This window comes from Ziziphus jujuba, chromosome 7 (genome assembly GCF_031755915.1).
Source record: "Ziziphus jujuba cultivar Dongzao chromosome 7, ASM3175591v1".
Classification (NCBI taxonomy): domain Eukaryota; kingdom Viridiplantae; phylum Streptophyta; class Magnoliopsida; order Rosales; family Rhamnaceae; genus Ziziphus; species Ziziphus jujuba.
In genome coordinates, this window is record NC_083385.1 from 25,723,715 (window position 1) to 25,735,809 (window position 12,095).

The 12,095-nt window shown below is 33.7% G+C and overlaps 1 protein-coding gene across 4 annotated transcripts; it reads right to left on the bottom strand.

Annotated features, from left to right (window-relative positions):
• Positions 1 to 5,606: 5,606 nt before the first annotated feature.
• On the bottom strand, positions 5,607 to 10,862 carry LOC107423929 (putative disease resistance protein RGA3). 4 transcript variants are annotated; one of them, XM_060819247.1, is made up of 4 exons: positions 7,268 to 10,862; positions 6,380 to 6,450; positions 6,123 to 6,197; positions 5,607 to 6,007 (listed from the first exon to the last, which is right to left on the bottom strand). In XM_060819247.1, exon 1 carries the CDS (start codon positions 10,714 to 10,716, stop codon positions 7,285 to 7,287), a length of 3,432 nt encoding a protein of 1,143 aa, XP_060675230.1. In that variant the 5' UTR covers positions 10,717 to 10,862; the 3' UTR covers positions 5,607 to 6,007; positions 6,123 to 6,197; positions 6,380 to 6,450; positions 7,268 to 7,284. The 4 variants fall into 4 exon arrangements, with proteins under 4 accessions (XP_060675230.1, XP_048335842.2, XP_060675229.1 ...); XM_048479885.2 differs by having other exon boundaries at positions 5,607 to 6,012; XM_060819246.1 differs by having other exon boundaries at positions 6,123 to 6,220.
• Between the last annotated feature and the right edge of the window lie 1,233 nt (positions 10,863 to 12,095).

A 12,095-nucleotide genomic window follows, 5' to 3' on the forward strand; every position in this document is an offset into this window, starting at 1 on the left:
TATGAAAAATGTGAAATTTGTTTTATAATTTAAATTGTGGATTTTATGATTTTTAGATGCACCGTGCACGTACTAGTGTTCTGATTATGTGATATGGTATATGTGATATGGATATTGTGCACACGGATATGATTAGCGCGCAGGTGGGTGTGAGTAGCGCGCGGTTGATATTATGAGGGTGTCCTGTGGATGCCATCGGAGAGGGCGGCCACCCCCCTTTGGCCGGGACACCAGGTTAGCAGCGGCGCAGTGGGACGCCACGCGACCGTATGCCGGTTTCTTTCTATAACCTCATGTCTGGCGGTACCTTGGGACGCTGGGTACTGTTGGCGCCACTGGTATATAGTGGGTGCATCAAATGATTTTCAGAACTGTGTTTTAAAAATAAAATGTTAATGAAAAATATAATTGTTACCGCTTCTGGTATTTAATTGATGTCTTGGTTTTCGGGAAATATGAATAAAGGGTTTTGTGAAAATGTTTTAAAAGGGGAACCTTTCCAACTGAGAGAATTGTAAGGGTTTTGAGAGACATTATTATTTCCAACTAATTATTATTTATATACCTATTACCGTGGTATGATAGTGTAGAGTAGTAGGGTCGCTCACTGAGATGATTAGCATCTCACACTCTTAAATTCCGTTCCTCTAGGTACCAGGTTGTCGGTGTTCACTCGGAGCGGACTTGATCTTCCTCGCTGTATTTGTTCGCGCAGTACCTTGTTCTTTTTTTACTGCAGTTGTAATATTTCTTTCACTTTTGCTGTATTCTATATTTTGTAGTACTTCATAAAGCTCTGTATACTGTATGGGACACTTAAGTATTTGTATTGCACTGGATTACTGTATTTTTATTTTGGAGTGCTGAAATTTGTGGAACCAGTTCGTAGTACTGTGGGAGGAATAAGGGAACAATTATAGAAGTGTGTTTTCAGTGCAGGAACTTTTGTGGTAAGTCCATCCCTTAGGGGAGGTTCTGCCGGATCTTCCACAGAAGGGTCCGGTAGGGTTTCCCTGGGATCAGGGCTTGTCTAGGGTTCCGGTGGGGAACTTTGGACGGGTCCTGACATTTGTAACATGCAATTGCCATTTGCAATTATCATTCACACAAACAACCTCATATCATCCTTTATTTGATTTCTTCACCTTGAATTCAAAATTTCTCTTTATTGCATATAAACAAAACTTCTTTTATAGCTCATTCTTATTTGAAAATGATTGGTTCTTTTAAATGACTTCACTTTCACTAGCCAATGACGCATAATGGGTGGCTATATGTATAGATATTGTTGAAATCGAACCCTGAATAATATACACATGGCTATCATTATGAGTTGAATCATTCATGTTACTTGTATAACCACGAGGAACATTCCATCATCAATGTTACCATCATAAATATTACCAATCGGGCTATTACTATGAGGAGCATTACCATGATCATTGTCATTATGAGTCGAACCATTCACATGACTCAGTAACCATGAGGACTATTACCATCATCAATGTTAGCATCATGAATATTATTAATCGGAATATTACCATGAAGAGAATCACCATATTTATATTTCAATTGTTGAGTCCAACTTATGTCATGCACCCCATCTTAATTCAAATCATTGTTTACCTCATTTTTTACATCATTTCATAATCATACCTACTATAGTCATTCAAGTCATTCATATCAAAGCGCTTATACTCACGATTATGTACCATATTTTGCACATCATTTTTGGGAATCTGAGTTTCAGGGACATGATGTTCAATCATTGGAATTGCATTTCATCTTCATGGATATATATTGTTGGCTCTAACTTTGCTTAGTGAAGCAATTGATATTAGTCTTTTAGTGGTTGTAATAGAACATGATCCATTACCCAAAGCAGATGTGATTCTATGCACATTTAGAGGTATTCTATGCAAATTGCTGCCATTGTGGTTGTTAAATTTTGGGACTTTGGGTGATAAATCAATAATAGGTGGAGATTTATCTTGATGTTTATGTGAAGTATACTCATCTATAAAACCCTACACATTATCATTATTGTTCACTATATAGGCTTGCATGACAAACATACACAGCATACAAACTTCAAGGTTAAGTGATATTACATAGGATTCAAATTGAGAGTATTGTAAACAACATCTTGAAGTTCCACCAATGTAGAATTCCTTCTTATATATGAAATCTTTTATTTATTTATTTTAGTATGTCCATTTACCTTCTCTACTTAATTTTTAAGCTTCATCTTAGTATAACTGAAATTTGTTCATTGATGACAAAAGTTGATTTTTGAATACAGAATGGATCTCTTTCTGTCAACACTTTCAATTACTAAGCAAGGTCTTAAGACGTTAAATATTTTCCATAAAAAAAGCTCACCTTGAAGGGTGATCTTCCATGTTGGAGATAATTAATGAAAAATGTTAAATGCATTTTCATAAAAAGCAAAAATGAAAAAAAACCTATTTAATGATAATGAAATATGTTAAGATTTAAAAGTAATTACCCCTTACAAAATAGTTAGTAGCTATTAACAAATAAAGTCAATCAAGATTCAAGTTTTGGTCTTCCATTGATGAACTTTTGTACAACCTTTCCCATCTCTACCACATATTAACTTCTTGGTTTGGTAAAAGGGAACTTGGAGCAGAAGTTGAGCTCCGCATAGTTTTTTTTGGTTGGATAACAGAGAATGATCAAATAGAGATTCGAGCAAAGTGATTTTTTCCTAGGTTTTTCTTTTTTTTTCTTTTTTGTTTTGAGTAGCATAAATTTTGGTTTGGTGAAAAAGAGGTTAAGAGTTATGGTAAGGTAGGGGGGAGAGAGAGAGAGAGAGAGAGAGAGAGAGAGAGAGAGAGAGATTGAACGTGATGGGTGGGTTGTAGGTAAGGGTATAATTGAAATAGTACAAAAAATATGGGTAGATAAAAAAAAAATGGAAAGGAGGGGGTATCTACCATTAAGCACCTATTTTGGTAGGAAATGGGCCAAATTCCCCTTGATCAAATCCAAAACAAAACTTAAAGAAATGGAAAGTTCTTTTTATACGGCTAAAATATCTCCTCTCACTTTCAATTCATGTAAATTTACTAAAAAAATGCAAAAACTCCTTTGACTCTTTTATTTCTCTTTCAAATTTTTTTTTTTGAATCTTCATTTTGTAGTGGTTGTTTGTTGCTAACCACTAGCGTTCATCTATTTTGGTTGTGTAGAAAGAAAAGAAAATGTCTAAAATAAAATAAAATGATTAATCAAATGTCAAAAGGATTTTTTTTGTAATTTTATATAAAAAAACCAGTGTAGGAAGACATTATGGTTGTGTAGAAAGAATGACCCTAAAGAAATAATACCGTATATATGTACATATATAGATGTACTTTGTCTTAGGTAAGGCTTACCTTATTTTATTAAATTAAGGTCCATGCTTGATGATTATAGGGTTAAGATTTAATATGTGAAAAGTGGTTAAATATGGGTTTAGTAACATACTAAATTCCTATTTAGAAAAAATGAACCTTGTCGACACCTAGTGAATAATAAATGTAATTTTATATTTTAGTTTTTGATGCGATCAAGGGCTGAAAAAGAAAAACCTCATATTAGTTCTCATATTAATGACTTTATTTGAGATTGACCATGTATATATATATAGCTTTGCAACAGTGCACGTCAATCCTAAACCATAAGGGACGAACTACTAGTTTTTTGTCGTTAATAAATTCGAAAATCTAGTATATTATCGTCAAAAGACTGATGGTGTGCCCTTTATGGTTCAGGTAAAATTAAATAAAAAATCCAATCTATTATCGCCAAAAGACTAGTGGCATTCTCCTTATGGTTCATAATTGATGCCTTTTTAAGTAAAATTATATATATGTACACCTTTGTTATGGTGCATACTATGTATGTAGTATTATAACGTGCGTGCTTAACATCAAGTAACATGGTGACATATATATATGTGTGAGGATTAATATGAAAGTCTTCATTTTCAGCCTTTATATTGCATTAAAGGTTAAAATTTAAAAATAAATTTATTAATCATCAAGTCCTGATAGGGTTAATAACTTTCCCTCAATAGGGTTTTAGTATATCACTAAACCCGTATTTGACCACTTTAAATTTTAAATCTTGCATTTGATATGATTCAATGGTCATCAAGGATAAATTTTAATTTAATAAAATAAACTGAACCTTACGTGAAACTGCCTACATATATATATATATATAGAGTGGTGCTAAGGTCAGGTTCGTCCTAACTCTTACTCATCAGGATCAAAAACATGCATGAATTGCTGGCCATTCGATTAAAATTGACGGTCCAAATTAGATTGCCCTTCGCACCTCTCATTCCCTTCCTATCCCACACAGTTTGATACCCATCTCCCACCGTGTTCCATCAAGCAGCCATCAGAGACGGCATCAACAAGGTTCTTGTGCTCCGATTTGGCCGTGCTTCCAATTTTTTTTGTTTCCTTCTCGAGGATGTTGTATGGCTCCGTCCTCCCCTCTGTTTCTTAGAGTTTCCTTTTTACTATTACATTTACAAAATTGATAGCTTTGCTTGATTCTATGTAATTTGTGAATTTTTGGAACTATATAGCTCTCTGTTTTTAAGTTCGAAACCATCACACTTGTTGATATAGATTCTGAGGAAGTTCAAGTTTACATCAATTATTTCAACAGTACACTGATTCCTTCTACAATTTTCTTCTTCAATGCTCATCACATGAAGATGAATTCTGGGTATTATTTCTTTTTTTTTTTTCTTTTTTTAAATTCTACGGTTTAATATTTTTTCCCTCTAATTTGTTTCACTGTATTTTTTTCTCTTTAAACCACCAGATTTGAAAAACCCCCCATTAAGGCCCATCTTTCCACTTTGCAAATTAGTTTTTGATGCAAATGAATATCACTGGATTTGAATTGAACTGATTTTTCTATAATTTCATATGCAACTGCAAATGGGAAATTAATTCTAAAAGTGGAGAAAAAATATGACAAATCTAGTTGATGAGAGATAAAAGTGGAGAAAGAGCCTCGTTTCTGTATTTTGCAAAGTGATTTTTCTCTTTTACAAGTTTCCATATTTTGAGCAAGCTGAAGAAAGAGCCTTGTTTGTAATTTTTGTTGACGAAGGGAGTTGGGTGCGCCAAATTTTTGCTTGTGGTGTAAAAGAGAAAAAAAATGGTTGAAAAAAATTGTTCAATGCTGAAAGAGAGGAGATTTACAGATCCATCCATTTCTGAGAGAAAGGAAAAGAGACTGAGAGAAAGGAAAAGACCGGTTGTGAGAGAGGAAAAGAGAATAAGAGAGAGGAGAAGGCCGGTTGTGAGAGAGGAGACAATGCTGATGTGTTATCGGAAAGTTTGACAAAGTTGGCAACTGGGCAAGACAAAGTAAAAAAAAAAAAAAAAAGGAAGGCAAAATTTAGTCCAGATAGAAACAATCAGGACAGTCCTAACCGTAGCCTTTCTATACATATATATATATATATATATATGAAAGGAAAGGAAATTTTGTTTGTTATAAATAAATAAAGGAAAGGGAATATTAAATATATATATATGAAAGGAAAGGAAATTTTGTTTGTTACAAATAACTAAAGGAAAGGGAAATTTTTATTAAGAAAAAAACAAAAGCAGATACACCATCTTGGCGGAGAGAGGAGAGCCAAGCAGACCCTCCTCAACCTAGGCAACAGGCTCCCAAAAATCAAGGCTTGTTTAGCAAGCTTATGAACCATTTCATTGTTAACAAGAAATGTAAAATTAAAAGAAACAGAAGAAAAGCTTTGCGCTAAAAATTGAATTTTTTCATAGGACCATTGACTAACACACAATTCAAAAATTCACAATACACAATTGAATAATATATTTTTCACATTTTTGTTCCATTTTAACACAAATGTAAAAAGGACAGGACAGAGGATTCCAATGTGTTTCGAGTTATTCCACTTCTTTTCCTCGCAGTGTCATACATTTTGCCCATATAATATGCTCTTCTGTACTGCATTAACACAGGTTAAATTTTAGCAACTTATTATATAATCAAAACAGTTAGATGGATATTGAAAGTTCAATTATTTTCTTAGCAAACAATTATGTCATTGTACTCACAATAACTTCCTCTTATCACTGTGAGATTCCCATTTCCCACTATTTTGATTACCAAAGCTTGAGCTCTCCTATGTTCTGTTCCACAGTAGATTCCACGACTACAAGATTAAAAACACTTTAAATTTTCTAAAATGTTGAAAATGTTGCACAAGGAAATTTAACATAGTAACTATAAATAAGTTAATAAGATTGACACATTATGATGTATGAAGGATAGCAAGAAATAAAATTGATAGTGGGTTTGTATATCTTCTCACCTTGGACATATTGACCTTTGTATATATCATTCTGCAAATCATCCACATCCAATTTCATTGACCTAATTAACCTGGTTTGAAATTAGAGTTACGTATACATATCAGTTCAAAGAAAAACAAATGTAAAATGATTAAAACTAATATTTAATATGCGAAGCAATCACATGCACAAAATGTGTGTATGAAAATTAAGAAAAAAAACATAAAATAAAAATATTTAGTTAAAGTGAACTCTTATAACACTATCTTTACTTCTTGCATAAATGAAAAGACAAAAGTGATCTGAAGTGCAAGATCCAATCAAATTTATAGCTGATTAAGTTTTTCTTAGTTTGTGTTTCTAACATACCCTCAAATATAAATTTAATTTTAAAAATTGAAAATTTCCAAAAAAAAGAAAAAAAGAAAAAGAGACATTGACAAAAATGGTCATGTGATTAGAGTCGAAGTAAATAAGTTAGCAAAGGTAAATTAAACATCCGCATATTGAAATTTAAGATGAATAAAGTCGGCCTACGATCCTATGCATTTACAAGAAGAGTTGTTAACTCTTGTAATTGGGCAATGGTATTCCATCCACGCCCAGTGTTTGCTACATAATCGAAAAACAAAATAACATTCCTAAATCAAAATTATTAAAAGAAAAAAAAAAAAACCCTCAACAAAATGTTACTAATTCGACTAAATGATAATAGTTAAAAAGAAACAACTAACAATTAAATAAATTAGCAATACTAGATGCATTTCATAACCCAACTGCAATCTTTTGCAAACGAAAAAAAACATAAGACTTTTGAAAAATTAATATAAAAAAGAAAGAAAGAAGATGATTAACTAGGAAGAAAAAGCATCAATATTGGTTGATGATAACAAGTTGTGTTTACGTACCTGAACATGTAGAAGTTTTATGAATTGTCATAAATGATTCGCAAGTCTAGGATGTGAGCAATCTTTGGCCAATCCTCGCCCTTCTCCATTTGGCATCTTGGTAATAAGGTGTCACATTTCCAAATCTCCAAGGTTTTTAAAGAGGTGAGACTTGATATTTCTTCAGGCAATGATGCCAAACTTTGGCAGCTTGATAGATAAAGTTGTTGAAGCGATATGAAGGTTCCAATCCATGCCGGAAGAGATACTAAATTATCACAACCAACAATTTGCAGCGTCTGCAGGCTGGTAAGGTGTTGGAAGCCCCTTGGGAGATCCACTAGTTTTGGAAGCCCATCAAATCTCAGTGAGAGGAGGCCCTTGAGGGGTTGCCACATAGTAACGGCATCCTCATCATTGATGATCATGTCGAGCTCCATGCAGTTTTCAATCTCTAAATGTTGAAGTGAGATGAGATGTTGAATCCCTGGATATAGAGATTTCAACTGTGGGCAGTTGTTGATTTCCAGCTCCTTGAGAGAAGTGAGGCTTTTCAGCTTATGTGGGAGAAATTGTAGATCATCAATCTTATGAATGCGCAGAGTAGTCAATTTGGAGAATGGAGAGTTGGGAGAAGAAGATGATGTTGATGATGATGATAGTTGGCTACTGCTGAGGATTGTCTGTCGGAATGGTATCCAACTGGCACCATTCAACTCTACAAGTTGGCTTACATATGGAAATAGTGGCATGCATGTCAAGCTTGGGCAATCCTTGATAATTAATTGAGAGAGACAATTAGGAAATATGGGCAACATGTGATCTGTTCCACTAGCAGGTGATGAATTATCATCAATAATATCCCTCCTCCACCATCCCTCTAAATTACACAAGTCATCCAACACCAGTTTCTCTAGGGAAGGAAAGAATATTGAAGGCGATGAGGAAGACAAATCGTTGTTCGACACATACTCAAGAGCATACAACCGTGCCAGTATCAACTCCTTAAGATAAGGAAATTGATGAACTGGTGGTAGATACTTGCATTTTGCACACGACCGCAAGCACAATGTTACCATATTTGTATGCAAGTGAAACCAACTTGGAAACCTGAAACCATGATAGTGACTCAAAGTCAAATGTTTGAGATTTGGATGTGGTTGGAGGCCTTCCAGTTGCATTTTGTGATCCTCTGCCTCTGCTTCTTCCTCTGTTTCATCAGCAATATAACCCCAAAAGTACCAACATAAGTCTAAGGATCGAAGATGTTGCTTCTGTTTAAGATGTGCAAGCTTGGATTGTAGGATAGCATCTTTCCCACCTCCCAAGTTTTCAATACTCAACTTCCCTCTCAAATTGTTCAGTCTCATTAATTCATCCAGCGAAGCATCACTCTGATGCTCGGTGGAAAAACTAATATCCTTGCTCAATGTAAACTTTGATAGTATACAAAGGCTAGTTAACTCACCTAATCCATGTGGCATATAAATCAAACTATCACACCCATCAAGCTCAAGACTCCGGAGGTTGATTAGTTTACTGATGTCTTTAGGCAATACTCGAAGAGAAAAGCAACGGTTGAGCTTCAGTGTTTGTAAATAGTGCAATTCAGTGATACAATTGGATAGTGTCTCAAAAGTATTTTCAGAAAGATCAAGATATCTTAAATGCTTCAACTTACCAATAGAATTAGGCACTTCATTCATCCATAAAAAGTGCAAATCCAATGTGCGTAACAACTTCAAATTTGAAGCAATTGCATGACATGTTGCCTTATCACATTCTTCATGCACCAGCTGCTGCCTTACAGGCCTAACAATCGTCCTCATCTTTTTAGCTTGAATCAATGAAGGTAGAATTTCTTGTAATAAAGTCACATTGAATGCATAAAATGACACATGACGTGTTTTACTGTCAACTGTCTTTCTAGATTCATTTAGCATATCATTTTCTGTCTGCGTTACCAATTTTGCAAGATCATGCATTAAATCATGCATTTTGCATTTTGTTATCTTGCCCTCATCACCTGTTTCAACTTCTTCGAAGAAGCACCTCCTAAGTAATTCAATAAAATACTCATAACCCACGTCTTCCAAACATTCACTTGGATCTGATACCTTAATAAAATCTTGTGCCATCCAATGACTTACTAACATTTGAACATCAATCACATAATCTTTAGGAAATAAAGAACAATATGCAAAACAATGTTTCAAATTTGATGTGAGATGATCATAACTCAATTTAAGTGTTGGTAGAATATCATCTTCTGTTTGAGATATTTTCAAAAGCTCTTTTTCATTAAATGAGGACCATTCCGTCTCTGGATTTTTGAAACGCAACACACCTCCTATTGCTTTTATTGCAAGAGGAATTCCACCACACTTCTCTACAATATCCATTCCAATTTCCAAGATATTGGAGCTGATGTTTGACTCTTGTCCTTGCTGCAGGGCTATTTTTTTAAATAGAGTCCAAGATTTTTCTTTATCCATGATTTTTAAGTCATATGGTGCCATTGTGCCTGTAATCCTTGCAACAACTTTTCTCCGAGTGGTTACTATTATTTTACTTCCTTCTACATCGTTTAATAGTAAGCTTTTCAAGTTGTGCCATTTCTCATTAATCTCATTCGAAACATTGTCAAGTACAAAAAGATACCGTTTACCATATAATCTTTCACGCATGATTTTTTGCAACTGTTCCATCTTCGTATTTGATCCAACTGTCGTATTTGAAGATTTAATGATTTTTTGAACAAGTAATTTAACGTCAAAATCTTCAGACACATAAACCCACAATCTAAGATCAAAATGTTTTTGGACTTGTTCATCATTGAAAACCATCTGGGCAAGAGTGGTTTTTCCTAATCCTCCAATACCAACAATGGGAATGACGGACAAATTCTCCTTGGTATTGGTATCCAACAAAATTTGTAAAATGGCCATCTTATCATCATCTCTACCTATCACTTCTTTCTCGGATACAAAAGAGTGAGTATGGTCTCTCAATCTAGTCAAAACTCTAGCCTCTCCATAATGCTCTTCCAAATTCAACTCAATCCTATCAGTAGCAATTGCAGCTAATTTCTTTCTTAGTTGCCTTATTTTGTGACCATATTTGATCCAAAAAGCAAGTTGGTTGGAGGAGGAGAAGAAAGTGCGTACCTGCTTGACCATGTTGTTTCCGGGCATCAGACTCTGTCTGAGACCTTCATAAGATAAGCGATCCAGGAAGTCATCAGCATCAAGAACCACTTGTTGAAGCCTCTGAAGCCAAACTTTGATTTGATGATTATGGTTCTGCTTCTTCTCGGCATCAAGAAGCACAGCTTTGATGGCTGAAACAGTTTTGCCAAGTTTTTCAAGCTCTCTTTTCACACCCCACAGCAATCCAACCTCTTGGACACATGCAGAACCCTGTAGCCCAAGAATCCGATCTGTAACGTTGAAGAGGATAACTTGTGCCATATTTTTGCTTATTGAAATAAACAGCTTAAAGAGTTGAAAGCTTTATTTTAAGAAGAATGACTCTGTTCAAAGCTTTCCTTGGCATGGCAGGCATTTTTATTGGCTTACCTGCCTTATCAATATTGATCAAATGTGGAACAGTCAATTATTTACACCAAACAAAATATATATATATATATATATAGTGGAAAAGTCAATTGAATAAAAGAACTATATAACAGAATAATAATAATACCCACTTTTCCGACTCGCCTTATTAAGGTTCGCTTTCCTCCAAGAAATTAATGTGATATCGACTGGATCATCATACATTATATTTTGATTTTGAGTTATTTATGCCTTAGGTATATAATATACACCATTAGTTTATGACTTTCATCTCCAACGTACTTTTTAAAAATATCAATTTTACTATTTTAATATTTTAAAAGTCTAAATTTTGATAACTCCAATGAGTTATGTATATTAAAAAACAAAAATAAAATTTGACCTTGAAAAGCCAAATTCATTTTTTATATTAAATAGTTTTTTTTTTTTTTTTTTTGCAATTTATATTAAATAGTTAATGCATCTATTTATTGCAATCATGAACTAAAATTCTGCACATTGATTTCAATAGAACCCTCAAATTTTTAACCCAACTTCCCATATATGATAATCTACTTATAACCACCCGCGAATTTCAATCATCTTCTTCACTAGAACCCAACTCCAAAAAGAAATATTGATAAAGAAAAATGGAGGGAAACTGATAAGATGAAAAAAGGGAAAAATTAAAAAAAAAAAAGAGAAAAAGAAAAAAAAGAAGCCAAAGATGAACAAATAGAGAGCTCTTTTTGTGTATGTTCTGAAATTTTAAAATCATAACTTGTTTATTTGGTTCTAATGTTAAGCTCAATACAATAATGGAGGGAAACTGATCAAATAAAAATGAGTGAGTTAAAAAAAAAAAAAAAAAAAGGCCAGGTATGAATAAAAGTGAAAAGTGTGTCATAATTGTTTATTGGGAAATGAAAAATAAAGAGTAATAATACAGAGCAACGTTGGAATTTGATAAAAATTTTACACTTTTTATTTTAGAAAATTTTACAAGATGTTCCTTATTTTGAAAATTATGTTGTTTAAAACAAGTTACACTGGAGATGTTCTATAAGATTGCTTTTGAAAAAAATAAAAAAATTATTACTTTTGTGAGAAATTCAAAGCAAAGAAATCACTACTTCTGCCATTTTTTCTTGTAAGAAAGCTCATAGAATTCAACTATTGCGAACAGGAGTTTGTTGTGAAGAGAGACAACGGAAGCTTCTCTTTGCCAAGTCTATTATGCTGCCTAATCTGTTTGCTTGATTAAAAGTCACAACTGGAATAATTCAACTTTG